General features: G+C 45.7%; 1 protein-coding gene across 1 annotated transcript in view; it reads right to left on the reverse strand.

Moving 5' to 3' along the window:
* LOC124711216 (dual specificity protein phosphatase 14-like) overlaps positions 1 to 26,378 on the reverse strand; it is a 78,557-nt gene that overhangs the window by 14,502 nt on the left and 37,677 nt on the right. Inside the window, exon 2 of the mRNA XM_047241172.1 lies at positions 13,022 to 13,262. Within this exon, the coding sequence (XP_047097128.1) occupies positions 13,022 to 13,262 (241 nt within the window). The remainder of the gene's footprint in view (positions 1 to 13,021; positions 13,263 to 26,378) is intronic.

Consider the following 26,378-nt stretch of genomic DNA (forward strand, 5'->3'; position numbering starts at 1 on the left):
ATCTGTTGTGACGTGGATGCGATGCAGCTCTGTACCCCGTGCCGAGAAGATTTGTTGTTGTTGCACACATTTCCGGTCACATGTTCATAGGACCATTTTCCTCAATTTCCAGTCAGGAATCCTTCCCTGCAGTTTTTGGGTTTTATTAATGTTCACTCCGTGTATTATTGCTATTACAATACATTTTACCCTTAAGACAGTGATGTTGAATATTACATGTTTATTCAATTTTCCCCTTTTTCGCCTTCTTCTTCTTTTTATCTTCCGAAAACCTCTTTGTGTTTCCTTTGTTCTGTCCATATTTTTCCTGCTCTCTTCCTTCCTTTTACTTCAAATTTAATGTTCATAATGTTGTTTCTGAATTTCTCTCTTTCATCTATCATTTCTTTATTGATTCCTGCTTTTTCTAGGTCTTCTTCTATTTCATGAAACCAGTTGGTTTTTTGATTGAGCTGTTGAATACATAAAAATTCCTCTTTGTGAGTCTAGTGTTGTTCAATCTGTGTATCTCCCCAAAAAATGTTAATCGACGTTTTCTGATTATGTCTCTGAGTTTGTCTGTATGTTCATATAGTTCTTTGGTTGGCCTCTTCATCGATATATCTGTATGTACTGCTCCAAAAATTTTTCGAAAGATTTTACGTTCTATCTTGTCTGTGTCTGTGATGCACAGAGGGCTTCAGGTAGTACAACTGTATTGTACTGCCTGAGTTTCGCCTGTCTTAAGATGCTTCTTTTATTGTGGTGCGTCCATGTAAATTTGTACGCTTTCTGAAGTTTTTCTGTTCGTTCCGTATTGGATGCCTTATTTGATCCTCCTGTTTGTATGTATTCTCCAAGATACTTGCATTTTTCCACTCTGTTAACCAATCTGTATTTTGAGTGCATGTCTTATGTACTGTTGTTCTTTTTTTCCACACATTGTGTTTTCTCGTTTTAGCAGAGACTTCATGTAAATACGAGTATTTCAGGGCGTCTTCTCAATTGTTGCTGACTGTTGCCAAGTCATCTGCAAATGATATGCGTTTTATGATTGTCTTCTTTGCACATGTCCTTCGTAACTGAATTACTTTTACTTTTTCTTCCCACTGCTCGATAATTTTGTCTAGCACTATGTTGAATAGAAGTGGTGAGAGACCATCTCCTTGTCTGACCCCTGTATGTATATCAAATGGCTCTGAGATTTCCCCAATAAATTTTTTTTGGATGTGGTATCAGTGAGCGTCTGTCCTATCAGCTTCCTAGTTTTTCTGTCTATTTCATATTGTTCTAGTGTGTCAAAGAGAATCTGCCTATCAATGGAGTAATAGGCATTCTTAAGGCCCACAAGTGTAACTACAGTGTTGTTCTCTTGTCTGACTTCCAAGGGTGTTCGCAGGTTCCAAATTTGTTCAATACAGGATATTCCCTTTCTGAACCCTGCCTGCTATTCACCTATCTTTGTATCCACTTGTGGTTCCCGTCTGTTCAGTGACATCTTGGACAGAATTTGGAAAGTGACCGGTAATAATGAGATCCCTCTTTATTTATTAGGGTTGGTCTGTCTCCCTTTTTGTGGAGTGGGTGAATCAGTGCGCATCTCCATTCCCGTGGAATTTTCTCTATACTCCATATTTCCAAGAGAATTTTATGAATTTACATCTATATGTATTATGGAGCCACATCTACTTCAACTTGTCCGTTTGTCTCCCCCTTGAAAGTACCGTAAGCTTTGGTATTGAAGTATTGTTTTTATTGCAAGGTAGCTTGGCCATGGCGAAGATGGCGAAACTTGCTAATCGCTAAGTTGTGTAGTAAGGTACGTTCCTCCCCCCCCCCCCCCCCCTGGCCGGCTGTCGGCAGCAGGTGCGCGATGCAGCCCCACCCACAGCAGAGTACTGCCCAACAGCGCGAAGGCGGGCTGGACAGGCAGGCGTGTGTTTGGCCGCGCCGTCCGTCACCCGCGACCTCGGCCAACCTGGATGCATCAGCGGCTCCGAAATAGCCGCGCGCCGCGTCGCTCCACTGCACCCCTCCTTCTCTGCGTGCCCACTACACGAGCTGTTGGTCGGCTTCCAGGTCGTTAAACCGCCGACCGGAAGCGCCCGCCGTTTCTGCAAACAGTCCTACTCATCAGCTGTCTCCCATCGGCATTCAAATCTGAAACAGTTTACCCATCTGCGTTCGGCATCCACATGTGCCGCACGGCGGTGGCACGGTTCTCGTTCTTGTCCAGTGAGTCAGCTGCCGAGAAAAGCCCGCACGGAGTTTCAAAGTGAAATCGAGGCGGTTGTCACTGTCGCTGTACACCGAACCGACATTTGGCCGTCGATTCCGGGGGCGATGGCCTTGTCAGCAGGGGCACGGCAGCACGCCACTGCCTTTGAGCAAGTTTCACTAGGAATAACGTTTCGTAATGACACTTGTACCAGGTGTTTAGAAAGTGTCGCCTACATAGTTCCGCGTAGTCAGCGCGTACACAACTTTCCCACTAGAGCGCGCCCCGCTAAGCACAACAGCGCAGGCGCAGCGCTCGTCCGTCTCCGCACTACGAGACGGCGCTGTCTTAGAGACGGACCAAATTCTGCTTCCGCCGATCCGCGTATTAATATGTAACGCAGCCAATGAGATTGCTGCTAACGTAGAACCTTTTCTCCTCGCTGATGACACTCGCGCAGTGATACATGAACGCGCGAGGTATTATAAGGAGTGGACAGACCTCCGATTAGTCAGTCTGCATTTGTCTGCACCAGTCTGCATTTGCCTGTATTAGTCTGCACCAGTCTGTACGAGTTCTACATTTGTCTGTACCAGTCTATAGTCAAGTTTCAGTCTGCGCCTAATAAGATTACCATATTCCTGTACATAGCCATGAAGATCAATGTATAAACACTTTTGTCAAGTATCAGAGGTATATGTGTGAATAAGATTAACGTACCAATACCAAAGGAACTTCAGATTGTCAATTGTAAATAGCATCCAGAACCAAGTTAAGTAATTTTTATGCTTGTTATTACTGTAATAAATGTGTGTGAAAATTAATCGAGTTCTGTTTAAAGCTGGTCACCGTCAATCTGCTACTCTAAGCGTGAAAGTGGCATTTCTATCGTCTGACCTAACGGCAAAAGATAAACACGCCACGATAAGACCACGAGACATATTGCTGACACTCGCCTACTTCGTTACAGCGACAAGTCAAATAATCTGATGGTGTGTGTACTGAACGTCTTACATTACGCACACCACAAAAAGTAACCATACATTTCCATGTTATGGTGTGCTAAGTAATGACTGACATGATTTGAATTATTAATACAACATTTTCCATTGTTTAACATATTTCAACAATAATTGACGAGGTATTTGTATTTGGCCGGCCGGGATGGCCGAGCGGTTCTAGGCGCTACAGTCTGGAACCGCGCGACCGCTACGGTCGTAGGTTCGAATCCTGCCTCGGGCATGGATGTGTGTGATGTCTTCAGTTTAGTTATGTTTAAGTAGTTCTAAGTTCTAGGGGACTGATGACCTCAGAAGTTACGTCCCATAGTGCTCAGAGCCATTTGAACCATTTGTATTTGTTCGCAAGTGCGGTTTGATTGACATCATTGATAACATTGTGATCCAGGTCATCATGCTGACCATTGAACGGAGAGTGTTTCTCGAGGGCATGGGTTCCTCAATGGAGACAAGTTTACGTCAGCAGTAGAAGCTGCATTTGCAGCAATGTTCCCAGGAGTGAAGATGCCTAACCGCAATGCTGTGCGGAATCTCATCACCAGGTTTCTAAAGGCCGGAAGCATTCATAATGGTCCAAAATCAGGCAGGCCATCCACATCGACATCCGAGGAGAAGATGCTGCAAAGTCCAAAGAAAAGCAGGACCACGTGTCCGTCGGTTCCGCTCACAAGATTCTCCGGAATTCACAGTCCGTGTATCCGTACAAAACGTCGGTCGTGCTTGAACTGGGACACACCAATCGCAAGGCGCGTGTGAACTTTTTCATCTGGTTTCTGTCCTTCCTGCAGGACAATAGTGAGGGGATTCTCGACACAACGTTTTCCACGCATGCGGCATGATTTCACCTCTCCATTTACGTGAATAGCCAGAATAGTCGTGTGCTGACTACGGACAATGTGCATAAATTCAAGGTGTTCCCACTGCATGATCAAAAGGTTCGTGTTTGGTGCGCCGTGACTCGTAAACGCATCATTGGTCCGATCTTCTTTCAAAACACCTTCAATGCAGAACGGTACCGCATTTGCAATCGAGCCGTTCCTAGGTGAACTGAATGAGGACGAAATTGAGAATGGCTGGTTCCAGAAGGATGGGGCAACTGCACAACTGCACATACCGCCCACAAGGCGATGAACTTTCTGAAGGACATCTTCGGTGACCGCATCATCTCTCGACGACTCTGGCCTCCGCGTTCGTTCGACTTGTCTCCACCGGATTACTTATTATTGGGTCTGTTGAAGAGAAAGGCCTATGAAGGCAATCTGCACACCATACAAGAACTCCAGGCTGCACTCACACGTCACGTCCGGGACATGACTCCCGATGTTCTGCACAGCGTCTTCAAGAACATGCAGAAGCTTGTGTAAGTATGTCTTCAAGTTCAAGGGGGTCACTTCCATGACTTTAATATGGCAAGTTACGAGTTACATAGTTATTTATTGAACACCCTGTAGTATGATGAGCAGTTTAGCAGATTCTCACAGCAGATTCTATTCCCAGGTGATCTGTTACTGCATAAAGGGCGGCAACTTTTATCAAACCATATCAATAAGCTTAGCGATCTAAAATCGTGAGTGATATTGGAGGTGAAATGGACGTATTTCAAGCTCCCGGCTTGAGAACCAGAAAATATGTTTAAGTTTAGTGCTCACTTACCCTTTGTTTGAGAGGCTTATTTTGAGGTCAAGAAATGTCACTGACATATTCCGAAAGTCTCCCGTGTGATTTATGTTATAATGCCGCTCTAAATCGAATTTTATATTTTGTATTTTGTGGGACATAAAAAACGTTCCGATAAAAATATCACAATCGGCAAAAATATACAGACGTTCTCATGTGGCGTTAATAATAGTTGGGGCTGGCGATCTCCTAACGGAGCTGCTCGCTTAGCCATCCGTTATTTGATACCGTGTTCCACAGGCCATGTGAATGATTCTTTTATCTAAGCGTTAAGGAACGAGTCTGTTTAGGGGATTCGTATGTATCATTATTATAACCGTCAGAGAACGTATTATTTTTTAGTGCTACTCATGGAACTACACATAGAAACTAGCGATTTGTTTTTACACGCATCCTGTCTTGAAATACAAATTTGTCCACGGTTTGTAAAGATCTGTCAAATGAAATGATTTGAGGTTAGATTTAAAACTGGTTTTGCTACCTAGCAGACACTGGACATATGGTCAAAAAAATTTATTAATTAAAACTTCCGGGCTGAATTGCCGTGGTCCATATATAAAACTGACGTTTCGTTGCCAACTGCGGGTAACATCCTATATGGACCACGGCAATTCAACCCGGAAGTTATAATTAATGAAGACGCCGGCCGTGAAAGCTTACATGTTATGATCAGAAATTTTTGTTGCTATACACTGAACTCCTTTCTAAGCCGGCGACAGGGGGGTGATAAAGGCCAATTTTTCCCTCTAGTTTTGTGCATATGGACATCATTATCTTTTTAAATTGTGATGGATTGTTTATGACGGATTTTACAGCGAAGATATGTATTGTGATGATGCAATTAAAATGCCCAACTCCAGAAGAGGTACCTTCATTTCGTACGCAAGTGATCACTACGTATCTGAAAGGTGCCAGGCCGTACGGCTTCTCTCATTTGACAAAGTATTTATAGTTATCCAGATTCACTGCGAAACTGGTAATCAGTATGTTGCACAGGTAGCAGAGAAATTATTTATTCGCATTACTCTGGTCGGACATCTCATTTTTATTGTTTCTAATTAACACACTAGAACTTCGTTGTAGACATTTCTTTTGTTTGTAGAGGCGAGTGCTGGACTCGCGGTGAGTTCCATGGAGGGTTAGAGAGGAAGGGCCTCGCTGGTCCGTCAAGGAGAAGACTGCCCGGCCAGCCTGCGGGGCAGTCAGTGCTAGGCGTGCAGACTGCAGCACGGCGTGCCAGCCTCGCCTACAGCTCTGTCAGGCGCGAGAGCACGGGTCTTTGTGCGACGGCTACTGTTTCAACTGCAGTCTCCTTCAGTGCCGTACTCGATCACAACCAGTCACGGCGACGCCAGTCAGATCATATGAGGGTGAGGATTAGTCCAGCATCTGCGTGTTAAAGAAGGCAGGAATTAAAGTTTCCTCAGACATCGTAGGATGCTAATTTCAGTGTATCAGCACGTACTCAAACCCATGGGCTCATTGATAACTTTTTATAGCGGTCTTCCAATCACTGTAACAATGTGTATGGGACACTAGCAACGTTCACATTTTAAATTCGTAATGAGCAGTAAAATTCCAATTCCCTCCAATTACTTTGTCAATCGGTAGCTTCATTAATGATTTCAGGTGCTTGTTTTGCAGATCGACATTACTCGAATGTTATGTTGATTTGCATGTTCTCTTATGTGATGCAGATTTTGTGCTAAACCAACTACTTCATTTAACTTGCTTTTGAAATGATGTTCATAGCCACCTCCTCACTTCTATTTTATGCTTTTGTTTAATAACAACGTGCTCCCCCATCTAAAGCCTCACTGCTACAGATGCGACTTTCACAGCGTTTAATTCCACTATGCGCCTTTTTAGCAGCACGGAATCTTACGGGTCTGTCTGCGTTATGATAAGGTCTAGTTCAGTTAACTTCACTTATCTCACACAAGGGGGATTTTCCATATTATTCTTACTGCCGCTTTTTTGCAATCAGCACGTTCTGAAAAAGTGATTTATTATCCCAGAAGATTATTATATAAGAAATTATCGAGTGGAAATATTGAAGGAGGTTCATTCACTTTTTTCCAAGAATGGGAATTATACGAGGATTGTATTGTATCGTATGTTAACCGGGGACCTAGAAACGACGGAAAGGCTCCGTCCCCGCCGCAGCCGCAGTGGTCCACTTCAGGGAACGTCTCACACCAGACGAGTGTGACCTCTATGTTTGCGTGGTAGAGTAATGGTGGTGTACGCGTACGTGGAGAACTTGTTTGCGCAGCAATCGCCGACATAGTGTAACTGAGGCAGAATAAGGGGAACCAGTCCGCATTCGCCGAAGGAGATGGAAAACCGCCTAAAAACCATCGACAGACCTGCCGGTTCACCGGACCTCGACACAAATCCGCCGGGTGGATTCGTGCCGGGGACCAGGCGCTCCTTCCCGCCCGGAAAGCCGTGCTTTAGATCGCACGGCCAACCGGGCGGGCCTATACGAGGATTAAAAGTAGCTTAACGTAAATGTTTCAGCGGTTCAGTAATATGCTTCTTCCAATTTTCTTCAGTATCGAAAACCAAGAAATTTACAGCATTCGACTGTTTGCTGACTGCTGTTGGTATGCTACATCAGTTATCGGTATAATTCTGTTCTTTCGTACAGAACTGAAAATAGTGCATTTTCCCAAAATTTACGGAAAGTCCCACGGCTTTTATAAATTGTGGAAATTGTAATTTGTAACACCTTAACACCGGAACCAGCCGCTCGTAAAGAAAAAGTGAAATGCAGCTTAAGGTAATTTATTTAGTTGAAAGTGTTCGTTATCCAAGATGACATGGTAGGTGGAGGAAACAACGGGACATTCAGGGGAACGCCTGCAGGACGCTAAACTCTCCACCGCTTCCGCGGCCGGATCTGCCGTTACGGGGAACTAGTCGGTTTAGTGTGGCACAACGGACGAGCTCCAGGGTCATGCACATACTCGTGTTTTCTAACACGCATTACTTTACATCTGTACGTTGTGCTAACTTAACCCATGCGAACTAATCTGACCTGACCTAAGCTAATGTAACAGTAACCTAACCTAATCTAATCCAACCTGTTAATGTCTGCTAAAATTTTATTCCAATATTTCAAGTACTATTAGATGCTACGCTCTTCGTTTTTTGACCAATTAATCATCATATCAATACAATAAACGTCATTCAAGACGAAAACGACGTGTTGCAACTGATTTTTTAACTCTTTACACTTCAACCAAAACCACTGTTTAACAAGTACATAGTTAAATGTCACTCGTGTTGAGTGGCTGTTTTTAGTAGGTCTTGTAATAGAACTGATGACCGTCAGACCGTGGGGGCGAGTTTCGTCTCGATTCTGTCACAGGTCACTCCAGTGTGCCGGTCTGCTGGTGAGGCACAAATCAGGATGTGGTTATCCGGTGTCATCTGGGCCCTTATGGGCTGGACTAGTGTTCCCGATTACTAGCAATAATATCATGAAAACATTACAACACTAATCCAGAGCTACATTTCAGCGCTCATACATCCACTCTATATGGAGCAGAAAGTGACAGTTAGTGTATAAAACGATGAAACTGAAGCGTGGGGTATAGGGAGGGGTGTGAGAAAGTATCGGCGTATGTGACAAGCATATTTCGTTATAAATACTGAAAACGTAGTCAGTTACGCCTTGAAAAATAAAGATGGCTTACAATGGGAGGAGAAAGAATAAAAACTATCAAATACTTTGACGATATGACTGTCCTAGCAGAAACGGGGGAAGAGCTGAAAGTAACAATGCTCTATAAGCTGGTCAAGTAACTAAACCGTATCATTCGTTTGGATTAGAAAGCACAAACAATTAATGTTACAAAAAAAAATTGGGCAATGGAGGTGTGGGACTGTTGATAGCATGAGGCTATCAGTATGTGGTGCATGAGCTACACTGATAAATCACTGATTAAACGTCCGAAACCATTCACTTGGCCAACTAAAATGGTTTTCCCCAACAGGATATCAACTTAATACAATAGCGTCATATCTACCTCGAACAATTTGCGAAATCAAACATATTAACAGTTCGATTAAAAAAATAACTTAATGTTTTTCTGGCGCATTTCTAATTGAGTATTGTCAAATGTCCACCGGGGTCACTTCGTAAGCTGCTCGCGATATCTCGGCAAGCACACTCATTGCCATCTTCTGGTGGTTCCCTTTTTTTGCCTCGGTTTATTCCTTCCGCTAAAGGAGGAAGGCAGGCTATTTCAGTGCTTCACCCAAAGGCTATAACTAGTTTACTCTGTTGGGATACAATTTGGTTTAATGTGTTGCCAAGATGAAAAAAGTTCTTTAAGTCCCAGTTGGCAATGGTTCCTGATGACTGCGTCCTATACACATGGACCGCTAGCCCCCCGTCTGTCGGCTGCCGTGGCCCTGGGTGGTGGTGGGGGTGAGAGCCCAGTCGCCTCGATATCGCCGGTGAGCGCGGGCCTCACTGCACGGGAACTCTGCGCTCTTTCTCGGTTGCGTGAAGGGCTCCTGGTCTGGGTGCTTGGAAGGCCGCCGTCTTCCTTAGTTGCACCGTCATGGGTCGAAATTTCAATGGCGTCTTTAATAATCACGGAATCCCAGAAGCTGCAAGACTGGCTAAGTACGTCGGTTCTGTTGTACATCACAGAGTGACCAGTTTTTATTGGGGCTGCGTAAACGATACGCGCTTTCGACATAGCCCAAGATTTCTCGAAACGCCACTGCGTTCGATACAGCATAGAGCGTATTCGAACAATGATCAAACGTTTGACTTGGGTAGTACGTGTGCAAAGGATGCGCAAGCAACTACGTACTAGCCACAACGATACGCTATGGCGCTGCATAACTTTGACGATTTGGTGAAACTGTGGAGGAAACAGCATTAAATCCTAACACAGCAAATACTGTTGCCGTTAAGCAAATTTGCGAGTTCTCACACAGTACCGTTATGTATCGATGTATAAACGTTTATGCTGAATTGTAAGTGGAGGTAACAGACAAAGACAAAAATTTCGTCCAAAGAATATTGCTCACCTGAACTCAGTATAATATTTCGTTCGTTTAAGACAGGCTTTACGAAGTCGGTGGTTACTGAGCAATTCAATCCCTGCTCACATATTTGATAAAATCTTTACCGGATTTTAATCAGTCTGAAAACAAGAAGGCAACATTCACGTGAAACAGTTGAGACAATTACTCAAGAATTAAATGCGGAAGATAGAAAATGTACCGTAATAAACTGACTACTTTCTGTCGAGAGAATAAATTGCAGCGGATTCACCCGTCTTCCACATAGTACCGACACAACTAAAAAGCCCGTGGAACGAGCAAAAGCTCGAGCATCGCACAGAATAACGATTTCCATCTTTTATTTATTAAGTAATTGTGATTGCTACGCGTAACCTGCACGCAAGAAGCTATTTCAATCCGCGTTTCAGTTATTTTTATTGTTAAAGTCCACACTGCATTAAAAAGGCCGAGACAGGTCATTATCATAGTACCAGCGAAACACACTAGATAGCAGGCCGATCAAAAGGTGGAACAAAACCCGAGACTACCCGATCTGTGACGGAAACTGCTGGAAAAGTTGGAATCTGTTCCGGCGTAGAAGTCAACCACCGGCACGCCTGTAGGCAACGTTAGAGCAGAGAGGGCTGTGAAGAAGCACACGGACCGACCTCTTTCTACACTACTGGCCATTAAAATTGCTACACCATGAAGATGACTTGCTACAGACGCGAAATTTAACCGACAGGAAGAAGATGATGTATATGCAAATGATTAGCTTTTCAGAGCATTCACACAAGGTTGGGGCCGGTGGCGACACCTACAACGTGCTGACATGAGGAAAGTTTCCAACCGATTTCTCATACACAAAGAGCAGTTGGCCGGCCTTGCCTGGTGAAACGTTGTTGTGATACCTCGTGTAAGGAGGAGAAATGCGTACCATCACGTTTCCGACTTTGATAAAGGTCGGATTAAAGCCGACTTTGATAAAGGTCGGTTTATCGTATCGTGACATTACTGCTCGCGTTGGTCGAGATCCAATGACTGTTAGCAGAATATGGAATCGGTGGGTTCAGGACGCTAATACGGAACGCCGTGCTGGATCCCAACAGCCTCGTATCACTAGCAGTCGAGATGACAGGCATCTTATCCACGTGGCTGTAACGGATCGTGCAGCCACGTCTCGATCCCTGAGTCAACAGATGGGGACGTTTGCAAGACAACAACCATATGCACAAATAGTTCGACGACGTTTGCAGCAGCATGGCCTATCAGCTAGGAGACCATGGCTGAGGTTACCGTTGACGCTACATCACACACAGGAGCGCCTGCGATGGTGTACTCAACGACGGACCTGGGTGGACGAATGGCAAAACGTCATTTTTTCGGATGAATCCGGGTTCTGTTTACAGCATCATGATGCTCGCATCCGTGTTTGGCGACACGGCGCTGGACGCACATTGGAAGCGTGTATTCGTCATCGCCATACCGGCGTATCACCCGGCGTGATGATGTGGGGTGCCATTGGTTACGCGTCTCGGTCACCTCTTGTTCGCATTGACGGCAGTTTGAACATTCGACGTTACATTTCAGATGTGTTACGACCCGTGGCTCTACCCTTCATTCGATCCCTGCGAAACCCTACATTTCAGCAGGATAATGCACGACCGCATGCTGGAGTTTCTGTACGGGTCTTTCTGGATACAGAATATGTTCGACTGCTGCCCTGGCCAGCACATTCTCCATATCTCTCACCAACTGAAAACGTCTGCTCAATGGTGGCCGAGCAACTGGCTCGTCACAATACGCCTGTCACTACTCTTGATGAACTGCGGTGTCGTGTTGAAGCTGCATGGGCAGCTGTACCTGTACACGCCATCACAGCTCTGTTTGACTCAATATCTAGTCGTATCAAGGCCGTTGTTGCGGCCGGAGGTGGTTGTCATGGGTACTGAATTCTCAGGATCTATGCAGCCAAATTGCGTGAAAATATAATCCTATGTCAGTTCTAGTATGATATATTTGTCCCATGAATACTCGTTTATCATCTGCATTTCTTCTTGGTGTAGCAGTTTTAATTGCCAGTAGTGTAGGACGAGAACCTGACGGCAACGCACTCGACACGAGGAGGACATATGCGCCGGGCAGGTTGGTCGGCGCCCAGTTGAAGACTAGCAATTGGCCGACTTCCATAGCGGGATCAAGAACAGGCACTTGTCTAACACCGACTTAGGGACGGTATTTCTTCTCTTGTATTAGGAATTGTATACACTGGAGAGAGTTCTTACTTGTGTCTCACCATTTGCTTGCGACACATCGTTGTAAATTTTCCAAAATTATTGTCATTTAATTTCAGTAGGAATTCCATATTTGACGGGTGGGCAGGGCACAACAATATCGTCTTCAAATACAGCCCTAATTTTTTTACTAAAGTCGGGCGCGGCTGCTCTGGCATCTATTTTTACGGCACCTTTACAATTTCACACTGTACACATTGGCACAATGGTCCGAGAAGGTCTAATTAACAACGACGGCGGCCTAGAGCTCAGTCAGGTGTGAAGTCCAGCTCTAAGCCTAGCGCATTCGGGAGGACGACGGTTCAATCCCGCGTCCGGCCATCCTGATTTAGGTTTTCCATGATTTCCCTAAATCAGGAAAATGCCGGGATGGTTCCTTTGAAAGGGCACTGCCGATTTCCTTTCCCATGCTTCCTTAATCCGATGCTTCCCTAATCCGATGAGACCAATGACATCGCTGTTTGGTCTCTTCTCAGAAAATACATCCATCCATCTAAGCCTAGAAAACTAAAAGCGTTCCGTGCAGTGAGGTCCGCTCCCGACGGCGATAGAGCGGGTACTGGGGACCGCAGTTAGCAACCGGGCGTCGCCACACCCACCGACGCGGACACACACACACACACACACACACACACACACACACACAAACAGCTGCCGCTGCACTGACAGCGACAGGGGCGGAGCCACGGAGGGCGCAGAGCAGAGCGGCAGTCATCAGGAAACACCTGAAGACGGCAACTAGTCGATTTGCCGCAACCTGGCTAGAGAGGAGTGCCGGGGCAGGTAGGAGCGGCAGCGGCAGCGGAGCGCACCTGCTCGATGGCGTCGGCGGCGGCGTCGAGGTGCGGCGCCAGGTCCTCGGAGGGGGCGTCGAGCAGCGCGACGCGCTGGAAGGCGACGCCGGCGGGCAGCGGCGTGTCGGGCAGCTCGGGCGCGGCGCTGAGCACGCGCGTCACGCCGAGGCCGCGCACGCGCTCCGGGCGCACGGCCGCCGCCGCCGCCACCAGCAGCCAGGGCAGCACCTCGCTGACGCCCGCCGCCGCGCTGCAGACAACAAGAGCGCGTGAGGTCGCCGCAAAGACTGGCGTCGCGACCACCGCTGCCGCACACAGGGAGTGAAACGTCCGGAAGGGACATGGAGCCTCCCACGTTGACGGTGTACGTAGCGCTATTTTTGTGGTTACGGAACAGAATCAAATTTGCAAAGAGCTTGTCAGTGTGAGCCCAGTACGATACACGCACTGATACGGTCGCATCCTCTTCTCACTCAAGTTGACCCACAACTGTTGTGAACGGCCCTCCATATCGTGGTGACTAGCGCTGAGGTTTGACGTCCGAGCTGGTACCACACACCTACCGCGGACACGTCTCAGGTTCTTTGCTCGCACCGAGGACACCTCAGCATCCCACGGACAGTCCGTAGAGACACGGGTCACTTGTGGAGGACAATTGTACTCTCGCAAAATGCCACCACAATGCTGTCGTCTGTGACGAAATACACGAGGACGCAGTATTTCCTTCACGTACTGTTGTTCCATCGTATACGTTTCCACTGCTTCCACGCCGATGCTTTGTTCGTAAAGCTCCATCTTGAACACACAAATTTTACCGTTCGTAATTACCAATATCGGCTACTGCCATCTTCAGATCTATTACATGTACAAAAATGGTGGTGTAACCGGCGAAGTTCAATCATCTCAAGGAAAACCTCTAATAGGCCTACTGATACGTAAGAAAAATAAAAAAGTATTTACATTATTGACAGTCATGCATACTAGCCATATATACCATAAAATATTCTGATGTAGATATCGTCAAAATCCATGCATATAGGTACATAGTCAGTGCTGGATGGATACATCTGCTGCCGGCCGCTCTTGCCGAGCAGTTCTAGCCACTTCAGTCCGGGACCGCGCAGCTGCTAAGGTCGGAGGTTCGAATCCTGCCTCAGGCATGGATGTGTGTGTTGTCCTTAGGTTAGTTAGGTTTAAGTAGTTCTAAGTCCAGGGGACTGATGAACTCAGATGTTAAGTCCCATAGTGCTCAGAGCCATTTGAACCATTTGATACATCTGCTATTTATGCAAATAACTGAGGCCAGCAAAGGGCACTGTAGCTGTGACACGAGACTAACCAGTATTCTTAATTGACACCTAAAATGCAGTATGAGTTCTTAATTAAAGTTGCTACGTATGGCACAATGAGCGTCTGACAATAAAACGTGAAATGGATACAATATGTTTAATTACATCCATACTTAAAACCTACATAAAAAGTGTAATGAGCAGTAATGGGAACCTCTTAGCCACGCAAAGATTGAGTAAAATCCAGAATAGAAACTTTAAAAATAACATTACATATATAAATCGAAACTTTTCACCATGACAAAACAATTAAACCAAAACCTTAACTCTAAGGCAACTAATAAAACAGTGACTATTAATTATAAACTCCCTAGTCGATAACACATCCTGAGTGGGATCTCAGTGGCGCAGCCTCGCGGCTCCTCTGTATGAGTTTTTTGTTTTCCTGTGGCGGAGCTGGAAGAGGAAGCCCCACTTTCAAATGGTTCAAATGGCTCTGAGCACTATGGGACATAACATCTCAGGTCATCAGTCCCCTAGAACTTAGCACTACTTAAACCTAACTAACCTAAGGACATCACACACATCCATGCCCGAGGCAGGATTCAAACCTGTGACCGAAGTGGTAAGTCCCACTTTTCTCGTCGCTGTAGTCGACTATCGAGATTTCCATTAATAGTCTCTGTTTTGTTGATTATCTTACACTGGCGGTTATGTTTAACTGTTTTGACAAGCTGAAAGTTTTCGATTTATAGATATGTTACTTCTAAACTTTTTATTATTGCTTTTGAAGAATTGTGTTATTTACTTTGCCAGGCCAAGAGCTTCCCATTACTACTCTTTACGCTTTTTTGTGGATTTTACGTACGGATCTCATTCCACATATTGTATGTCAGTTCATGTTTTATTGTCATACGATCATTGCGACTCACGTAGTAATTTTAAGTAATGACCACGCATGTTGCATTTTAATTATTAAATTTACGAAATTGGTTACTCATATACTCTAGCCCTGCTGGCCTCAGTTACTTCCGTAGATACTCGACTCACCCAGGCCATTAGGAACACTTAGTATGTATATACATGTGTAGATTTTTACGTTCATACTACATCAGAATATTTTATGGTATACATGGCTGACATGCAAGGCTGTTAATCACGTAAATATTTTTTTCACTTTTCTTATGTTGCACTAGTCCAGTTATAGATTTTTCTTGAGACAATTGAACTTAGTTGCTTACACCACTGCTTTCTTATTTGTAACACTTTCAGGAGGATGTACGTTGCTGTAGTTACTTGGAGATGAAGAAGCTTGCACAGGATAGAGTAGCACGGAGAGGTGCCTCAAACCAGTCTCTGGACTGAAGACCACGACAACAACAACAGATCTGAAGGTGGCATTAGCCGAAAACGATAATTACGAATTGCCAAATTTGTGTGATCGAGACGGACCTTTGCAAACAAAGTGCCATAGCATTTAAAGACTTTATCTCTTCAATTAATCATGCCTCATGGCAAGATACAGTGACGCCAAGGCTAACACCACTGTGCCTCTCCAAAAGAGTGGAAGAATGGGACCAGAAACGCGACTGATTGCCGATCACAATGCGTTGCCATTCGTCAACTGTCCACGCTCCCTGGTAACAGAGCCAGTTCAGACGCAGCCGTTTGGGTTTGTGGCATTAACGGCAGCCTCCGCAATGGCAGTAATTCCCTAACTCAGCTCGTGCCAGTCTATTCTCTGACTAGTGCTGAGGAATGATAGAGTGTCTCAGGGAGTTAGTTAGTTGTTCCGGTGAGGGAGGATCGGATGTGAAGGAGTGGTTAGGATGTGCTTCGGGCACAGTACGGCGAACGTAGCTTGTGGTGTTCATAGGTGATCGATCACAACCTCGACGACGATTATGACCACTCTCACTTTCCCATTCGGTCCTGCATTCGGCCACTGTCATATTAGGACGCACCATAAATCTCGATATTGCACAACATATGGAGACTCACAACGAGGCTTCTTTCAAACTCTGGCAGGTGCTGACATCGCTTTCTCACACGAGTACGGGGCATCGCCGCGCCCGTCACCGACATCACTGTACATCTGACGCTACTCACGGCCCTTACGTGCCCCGCCAACCCGGTAACAACTCTAAAGCACTCTGACGGGCGTTCTATGTCACAGAGAATTTCAACACTAATCATATTCAGATCTTGTCGTTGCTGTATATGCGTATTAAGCTACATTCAGCCAGACCAATTCTTTCGGGTGCTTCACATTCTTTTGTAAGGCAGTGGATCTTTACGAAACAAAATAATTGCAGATTCCATGTGAAATTTATAAATGACAAAAGGGAGCTGATATTTTTCCATGAATAATTATTCAATTCATACAAAAGTGAGCCACAAAGAAATTGGTTTCTCTCCATTTTCTCTGAACGCTATGATACTGTGTTAAGCGTTTCAGAAGTACAAGTATTATTGTTAGGCAGTGGAAATAGGCAAATAATTCAGTTCAAGGAGAATTTAAAGTTAATAACACAGAAATTCTGCTACCTTGATTGTGTGCTATACAATAATCGTAGATTTTTCATGTATTGTTGATTTTCACACGTTTGAAACGGTAGTAAAATTCATTACGGAGCACCTCCTAAAATTCTCTGCGTACAAGAGCCAGCAAATGCGATGATAAAAGGCCGAGCGCATGGTTAAAGCTCTGGGATAATTAGGCAATTAGACGTGCAGTACAAAGAGGAAAACGTACCGTGATTTACATTTTCACGTTGGAAGTCTGTGGAAATTAGTTGCTGCAATGTATACAAGTCCTGTTTACAATCATCAAACCAGCTTAAACAGCAGGTGGATGGAGTCGTGAAAGGGCCGCAGTCGATGCTATCCGGGGGAAGATCTGGGCCAGTAGCCGTTGCCAGCATGGGACAGCTGCCGTCGCCACAAATCTCATTCCAACAGGCTGCCTCCCCGGTCTTATCGCTGGACATCAGCATCCATGTCCGCTACACTGATGCAGCGCTGTGCACCCAACAATTCGAAGAATGTGTGATCGAATTCCGATAGTGCGAATGGAACTCAGTTGTGAAAGACGTAAAACAGATAACCACGTACCTGCGTTTTCATCTTCTCACGTAACGCAGCATGCGACCCTAGAACAATATTTCTCAGGACCAATGCAAAAACAGAAACAAAGAGTTGTATATTTTGGCTGATTTCCTACTCCACTCCATTCTTTCAGACATGCACTGATTAATGTATCTCTGACGCGGAAGGTGGACTGTTTCATTTTCTCCCATGCGCAATGATATTTTTGTTACGTGACCCTAATATCCTTAAGTTGCTACTCATACTAAAATATTACGCTCCTCACACCGTTTGAAGTTTAATAAATACCAAAAGACTTATTTGCATTTAGCGAGTGGGCGGTAGTGTCGTAGAGTGTTGAACTAAATAGTTGTGACGATTCCACGCCGCGATGTTGAATGCGACCTTCTAGCGGTGCAGGCTCGCGCTGCTATAAAGGAGGTGTACAGCACTCCGTCTTCAGGCCACGAGTGGCCCATCGGGAGCAGCCGACCGCCGTATCATCCTCATCGGAGGATGCGAATAGGACGGGCGTGTGGTCAGCACACCGCTCTCCCGGTCGTTATGATGGTTTTCTATGACCGGAGCCCCTACTATTCGGTGGAGAGCTCATCAATTGGCATCACGAAGCTGAGTGCACCCCGAAAAATGGAAACAGCGCTTGGCGGCCCGAACGGTCACCCATCCAAGTGCCGAATACGCCCAACAGTGCTTAACTTCGGTGATCTGACGGCAACCGGTGTATCCACTGCGGCAAGACCGTTGGCTAAAGGAGATGTACAGGGTGTTTAAAAAAAGTGTCGAATATTTTGGGAGGCGGTGGTATCCAACAAGCAAGGAAAAAAGTTTTTAACACCAAGACATAGCGGAGCAGTGCGAATGGGGAATCTTTTTAACGATGATAGGTCCAGCGAATGCGGAAATCCACTAATAGACGACACTTCGTTATGACGCTGCATATGGGAAGGAGCCTGTCTGGAACGGCGAAGTTAGTCAGGTGTTCGCGTACAACAGTCGTGAACATGTATGGAAAGTGGTTGAAGGGCGATGAAAGCAGAAGTAGGCTACACGTTAAACAACGTGGAGATCGGAGGCATGCTGTGTAAAACAGGACGGGCGACTATCTGTGGCAGATGCGACGACGAACGTCGGTGCTAGGATGACTCTTTCGGAGCTGACCGTTCAGTGCACATTGTCGAACATGGAGCTCCACAGAAGACGACTCGTATGTTGACCCCTACACTATCAGTTACGGTAGTAATCAGCGTGGGGATCCCCGGGATTGGAATGAGGGTGAATAGAATCGTATCACCTGGTCGAATGAATCACATTTATTGCGCTGCACGGAGGCAGGATGGTGGGGGCATTACTGTGCTACAGAGGGAATTCACCTGGCTTCCACGGGGCATAAGGAACTAATCGAAGGCACTGTGGCACCTGTGTACTACACGACTGTTAGTTCAGGCCACCTTCCCGGCTGATTTGTGTAGCGACGGCGATGGCATCTACCAACAGGATAACTGCCCATGTCACACAAGACTAGAATCGTGATACATTGGTTTGAAGAAAGTGATAGTGGACTCGTCATCAAATTCGCCCGATAGGACCCCGATGGGCAAGTGTGACGCTGTTTGGTGCCGTCTCTGCGCCCGCAAACCACCGGCCCGTAATTTCTGCGAATTTTTTGGCCTGTAAGTAGTCGCGGCCACCTACCTCTGACCACTTACCAAGCACTAGGAGAATCCAGACCATGCGGAATAGGCCCTGTATTGCGAGGGGCGTTCATTAAGTACACTTACCAAGCACTAGGAGAATCCAGGCCATGCGGAATAGGCCCTGTATTGCGAGGGGCTTTCATTAAGTAGTGCAACACTTTCTTATCTCGGCCAACTTCTGTTGGAAACAATGCGGAATTTGTTCTGCGACGTCGTGGAACATTCGCACTTCAGCCCAAAAGCATCATGAAGTTCTGATAGGTGGTGGCGCTATAGGTAGCTTTCAAAATGACGTCTATAAAGGGGGTGCGTCCGAAGCAGAGAGCTATCCACTGAATTAGTTTTGGCGAAAAACTAGAGCATCGCAAATATTCGTAGGCGCTTCCAGAATGTCGACGGAGAACTGGTGGTGAACAAAAGCACGGTGAGTCGTAGGACGATGCGTGTGCCATCATCGCAACCAGGTCGCGCAACTCTGTCCGATCTTCCGCGTGCCGGTCGGCCGCACACAGCTGTGACTGTGCACACAGCCTCATCCGAGGTGATCGACGGATCACAATCAGTCACCCCACTGCTCGACCGGACGTCCCTGTTGGTAGGGCTGACGCACTCGTCCACCAGTTGAGGCGCTCAACTCCTCGCCTCCTAACAGAAGACCATAGAGAGCAACGAAGGGCTATCTGTGCGGCGTTGCTCGACTGTTACGAGGCTGGTCGTAACAGCCTTTTATCCAACATCGTCACAGGCGATGGAATATGCGGCCATCACTTTGAACGGGAAACAAAACGGCAGTCCTCCAAAGAAATAGTCGAATTTGCATCCTGAGCCGGTGAAGTCATGGTGACGGTCTTCTGGGACTCTGAAGGGGTTGCTCTGTCTGACGTCCTCCTCATGGCGCAACCATCAACTCTGAAGAGTATTGTGCTACCCTCAGGAAATTGTGTTTGTCGCCATAGAAATGCATATGAACTTCTCCTTCTTCATGACAGAAAAATGGTTCAAATGGCTCTAAGCACTATGGGACTTAACATCTGAGGTCATCAGTCCCCTAGACTTAGAACTACTTAAACCTAACTAACCTAAGGGCAGCACACACATCCGTGCAAGACGCAGGATTCGAACCTCCAACCGTAGCAGCCGCGTGGTTCCAGACTGATGCGCCTAGAACCGCTCGGCCACCAAGGCCGGCCTTCTTCATGACAACCCAAGATCTTTCGCCAGTATATACCCCCGACGGGAGAACACAAAACTTCATTGGACTCTTCTTCCTCATTTACCTTACAGCCCTCATTTCGCACTGTTCTACCTCCATCTGTTTGGTCCCACGAGGGATGCACACTCACTCGACGGGGAGAAGTACGTCCATGGTGCAGCAAGGCGTTGCCTCCGACGTCAGCCAGTAGAGTGGTACCATGAGGGCACACAATGCATCTCCCAGTTAGGCACACAATGCATCTCCCGGTTAGGAGGCGCAAAAAAAAAAAAAAAAAAAAAAAAAAAAAAACAATAGGCCGTCGTATTTAACGGAGTTTACATTGAAAATTAGGATTTTTTAGGCAAAAGAGAAGGGAACGGGGATTATGTCAAAAAAATAGGATATTTCAGGGAAAATAGTAGGGAATGATTTGGTGTGCTGGAATCCCGAGTAAAAACAACATCGTTTCAGAAAAAAATGTGTTACATTACTTATTGTACGCCCCCCGTTCGTTCTAAAGGTGGGTCAAAACGCGATTAAGCAGACTTTGATAATGGTTCTGAGGCATCAGTGTAGTTCTATACACCAATAAAAATTGCATCATTGCCACTATATTTCACTCAACGCACCGCGATAATGCACGAATCCGTTGACACCGTAGGGGACAACTGGTAGACTTAAATGCAGCGCATCTGGACATGGGCATACTCGTTCATTCTTGGGAACTAGTTCACTGCTGATCGTTCTTTTTTGGGAACCGTTCATTTTTCCTCGTTAACCATTTGTGCTTGGTATATGGTTCTTATGAAAAACTGAAAACTGGTAGTGTAGGTGACTGAAGGATGGAGGGCATCAAGAGGGAGCACTTGCCTTCCCCCTGCAGTACAGAGTTTTTATTCATTACAGAATTCTTACACACTTTTAGAAGTAATTTCTGTGATTCTGCAGAACCTCTCGTTTAGCCAACTGTAGTCTTGTGTGGCTGATCCCAGGGAAATAATATAGGGTGGCGCACGGAAAACCGGCCCCGAGTACAGGCTGCTCGCCAATTACGGACGATGTGTTGCCCGTTACGAGCAGATACAACAAACAGACAAACATATAACAATTAGGCAGTGAAGAAATAAAAGGCTAATGCAAGCAACAATTGCGAAACAATCGATGGCGATGTGTAGAGCTGGAGAAGAGATCATGAAAATCTCACGCGAAACGCATGGGCTATAGCTTATGTAGTGTTGTAAAGCTGTTGGTGGCTGTTTCCCAACATAATAGATCACAAGTGTCTGTTATAAAATTCTTCGTTTCGACTTCCACTACATAGCTATGCTACGTTGTAAACAATAATCGTTTACATCCTATATATACTTCACGTTGTGTCTGAGTTCGTAGGTGAAGTAGATACTTTATGGAAGCATAAAATAAAGTGTGGTTTTCTCATACTTGCGTCACACGCTTAGTAAAAATTAGGTTTTTATGTTGCACTATTGAAGTTAATGCAGCAATAATAGTAATAATTAAGTTCGCAGTAATAAAGTTTTTGGTTTGAAAGCTCCTTCTGAACAAATGTTTTTGAGAAAATGAGTAAATTCGATTTTATGGCAATCTATGTCTTTTCAGATGGAGAGGCACCGCTTTTCCTACTGAGCCAAAATGACCCACAACTCAACTTTTTTTTTCAAAGAAACAAAACTAGGAGGTAATGCAAATTGGAAACAACCAAACTTAAAAATAATTAGAGCCTTCCTAAATGTAATGTTTTGTATATGAAAGATACACGAAAACCGTTTTATATGAATTTTCTTACACACGAAATTCAGCAAATTATTGAAAGTTAATTGCTAAATCAAGTCGATGAATCCAAAAAATATATGAATAACAAAAAAAAACTTGCCTCGTTATGTCTTCTGCTGTTCATCGATATAATGAAATGAGCTGATATGCCCTTTTGTTACCTGAAAAGACGTACCCGTTACATACAACGTAATTTCTATGTAATTTACGTAACTATAAAAGAACGAAGGGCAAGAACAGTTTGGAACACATGTAAAATAGGCGAGCGCAGTGAACGAAACGAACAACTGGATACTGAACTAACTAGGAGCAGTCGGCAGTGGAACTGAGACAGGTGGTCATGCGAAGAACGGCGAGTGCGGCCGCGGGAGACCGAGACTGAGAGGAGCACGCGACCGAGGCTGGAACGAGAACTGCCCAAGTGACCGCCGCCACCGAAGTGAACTAGTGAACTATGAACCGATCGTCCCTCCTTCCCGGGAACTATAAGTAGACCGCCGCGACCGAAGTGAACTACGAACCGATCGTTCCTTGGAATTCGTTCCTCGGTCCTTTCGTTCGTCTTGGTGAACCGTTCCTTTGGACCCGTTCGTTCGCGAACTACCCATCTCTAGTCGCATCGCTTGGCGTCCCCATTCAGACGGCGCGTCCCTCGCCTAGTGACAGAGGCGGACTGGACGGCGTCCAGAGGCGGCCGTATCGGAGCGGCATCTCGCGGCACAGCTTCGCCGGCCCACGAAACGTTGGCGTAGGCCAGCCGGAACGACGGCCGAGCTTCCACCATGCACTGCTGCAGCCGTCTGCCTGCTGACATTCGCACAGGGACAGCTTAGCTGCACGTCGTACAACTTTGTTACAAAACTGCTACGTTCGTCAGCTGCACGTTGTCTGTCTAACAGCTTCCAGGGGCAATAAAAATTTGAGTCACGTTTCCACCTGAAATTACTTTAAAATCGTTAAGCACATTTGTAATCTAAACGTACAGCAACCAGTAGCTCACGAAACAAGTAACAATGCATCTTGAGCGTATTTTTCTTTCTGTCGTTGCACCTATAAAAATTTAAGCATCAGTGCATTCTTGCAACTTCATTAATGACCTAGAAACAGGCATCCGCTTTTTTTTATGGAACTACAGAAGGGTCCAGAGAAATGTAGACACTCTTTGGAGGCCGGCCGGTGTGCCCGATCGGTTCTAGGCGCTTCAGTCTGGAACCGCGCGACATCTACGGTCGCAGGTTCTAGTCCTTCCTCGGGCACGCATGTGTGTGATGTCCTTAGGTTAGTTCTAGGGGACTGATGACCTCAGATGTTAAGTCCCATAGTGCTCAGAACTATTTGAACCACTTGAATACCCTTTGGAACAAAATGACATATAGTTGCAATTTTGTGCGGTAGCATAATTTGAAGGCTGCACCGTGGAAAATGTACATTTCAAGATCGCTGCGCGCCATGAAAAACAACGACCTGGAGCGAAGGACGGAGTACTGCGAGTGTCTTGAAAACATGCTTCACGAGGATGGACGGTTTGTACGGATGGCTAGTCCGACGAGGCGCAATTCGAACTGAACGGTACTGTAAACCATCACAAATGCGTGTAATGGGCTCCCGAAAAACCTCACTTTCACGTGGACGAACGCGTTTATCTACCGAATGTTAATGTGTGGTGTAGTCTGTCATCGTGCAGTTTGAGTGGCCCATTCTGCTTTTAAGGTACTGAACTGGTCAGGTGTACCTTCATATGCTGCAAACATCGATTTAACCTGCCATCCGAGAGACGTTTGCAGATCAAAGATTTTATCTGCAACAGGATTGCACTTCGCTTCACTACCACATAAATGTCACAGCGTACCTTGACGATGGACAGGTCGCAGGGGGGTCTGTTGAGTACCCACCACGGTCTCCAGACCTAACAACTCCTCACTTCTATCTATTGGGGACTTTGAAAAATGAAGATTATCATCGTCTACACTGAACGTGCTACGAGAAACCACCGAGGCGTCTTGTGCGGCAATTGCACCGGCAAAACTGACAGCCGCAGTTCAGCGGCATTTTTTGACTGGTAATGGGGGGTCTCTTTGAAAACATAAGATAACCTCGCCCCGTGCACGAATTGTAAAGGTATATCATTTTGCGCCATTAATTTTCAATATCAGAGAGCTTCTACGCTTTTCTGGACACCTGTCGATGGGACAAACACGGCGTAAAAGTACACTGAACATTTGAATATTTGTCCTTTCGTCACATGTCTTTAATGGGTTAAAATAATTTGAGGCGAAAAAGTTTTCAAGTATATAATTCTAGCTGTATTTCACCGAACATAACAGGTCTGCCTGTAGTGGTCGTTCAGTGAATATATCACTAGTGAAACGTTCTATGCATTTTGGCGAAGGTTTGTATCTGCATAGCATAGGCTGCTCTGCGTGATTCTCAGTTATGAACGTGATCGTCGACTACTCTGATCTGACTCATACTGTAATTTATTGAACAGTTTCTCTCACGCTGTAAATTTACGGACTAACTCTTTTGACAGAAGCCTCGGAATAATATATACTTGTGCCGGAATGAGCATCTGGGACAAAGTTGAAATCTTGTCTTTCATTGTTATGTTTCTTCGTCTTAAGAGGTAAAATTATGGTGACCTAAAAAGCGTCTACTGTCTAAATGTGTAGGATGTGCGTAGGTCGTAATATGTTGTATTCCGTTTTGATGTGATCAGTTGAGGTTACAGAGTTGTTGAAATTTAGGACCGGGATTCCAGGGTAATGAAACAAGGTTTCCCTAAGTCAATTGTGTAGAACGTAGAGTGGTCCGAATTTTTCTTTTTTTTTTCCATCGTGACCACAGCTTCCTTCCTCGTACGGACATAGTTTGCCCTGTGTTGTCCCCGCGTCGACGGGATGTCAAACTCGATATGTATTGTTACTTGATGTCGAAATGTGCCACTGTTGGCACCACACGACATTCCTGAAAATTGTGATAACAGTGACATTCTTTTCTTAGAGATCTCGTAAATGGCAATGAAGTCTTCGTTGCTAGTTATCTACTGGTGCACCACTTACATTAAAGTTCCCTCCAACACAGTCCTGACATCGGCTGTAAACTGTCGGCAGCCGCTTCTTGTGGAATCGTTCGAGGCCCGTGGTCACGCGCTGACGTACCCGGAAAGTCTGCGTGCTCAACTATCTCACTCAGCGCAAGTTGAGTGTTATTTAGCACTTTTCACATTCTCCAGATTTGGCACTGGAGGCATCTTTTTGTTTCCTCGCCTTAAATTACCCCTGAGGGGCTCACAGTTCGCAGACATTACACGTGACGACAGTGTTTCGAGCGATTCCACAGGAAGCCGTTGCTGGCACTTTCCAACAACTTTAGAACCAATGCCACATCTGTGTTGTAGCTAATGCTGATTTCTGCGAAGGCCAGTAAAGGTATTTTGTTCTTGAATCTTGTTCTCTTTAGTCTGTGAGATTTTCCAGTCAACTTTCCAGATGCACGTTTCAACAAATGCCTAAATTAAACTCCACCCGAACGGGTTTCGGAAAGCCCAACGCTACCGACCGACCGCCGTCTCATCTTCAGATGATAGGCATCACTAGATGCGGATATGGGGGAGCATGTGGACAGCATATCGCTCTCCCTGCCGTTGCCAGCTTTCGAGACCGGAGTTTCTACTTGTCAGTCAGGTAGCTCCTCAATTGACATCAAAAGGGTTGAGTGCACCCAGTTCTGCCGACCAGAACGGTCACCCATCCAAGTGCTAGTCAGTCCCGACAGTGCTGAATTTCGGCGATGTGGAATGAACCGGTATTACCACTGCAGCAAGGGTGTTGGCTTAACAAATGCCTGGGGAATTCTTTTACATGTTAGAAAAAGCAGTGGACGTTTCACATATGGATGGTCTCAATCTATTTAACATTGATCAAAGGCTCGACACATTTATTAGTCTTACTAGTATTTTGCTTTTGGATACCTGACAACTGAGGACAGCGTCAGTATCTTTTCGAGATCCGAGACTGATTACCCGAGCGAAAGCAGCCCTTACATAACGCACACATATAGCGCAATTATCCAGACCATCAGGTTACGCACACCAAACAGACGAGCGCGTTCGATGTAGGTCCCAGCAGGAGCACCAACGGGTGCGTAACGGAGTAAAATAGGGGCACTCAATTAAAAGGTGTCTTACCGTCCACAACTGAGAGCAGTGGGGACAGAGTGGGAAAGGATCGCCGCTTAAAAGATGTCGATGGCTAAAAAGACAGTGCCCTATCCGGAGTCTAGTTATAATT

Source organism: Schistocerca piceifrons, chromosome 8 (assembly GCF_021461385.2).
Source record: "Schistocerca piceifrons isolate TAMUIC-IGC-003096 chromosome 8, iqSchPice1.1, whole genome shotgun sequence".
In the NCBI taxonomy this organism is placed as follows: Eukaryota; Metazoa; Arthropoda; class Insecta; order Orthoptera; family Acrididae; genus Schistocerca; species Schistocerca piceifrons.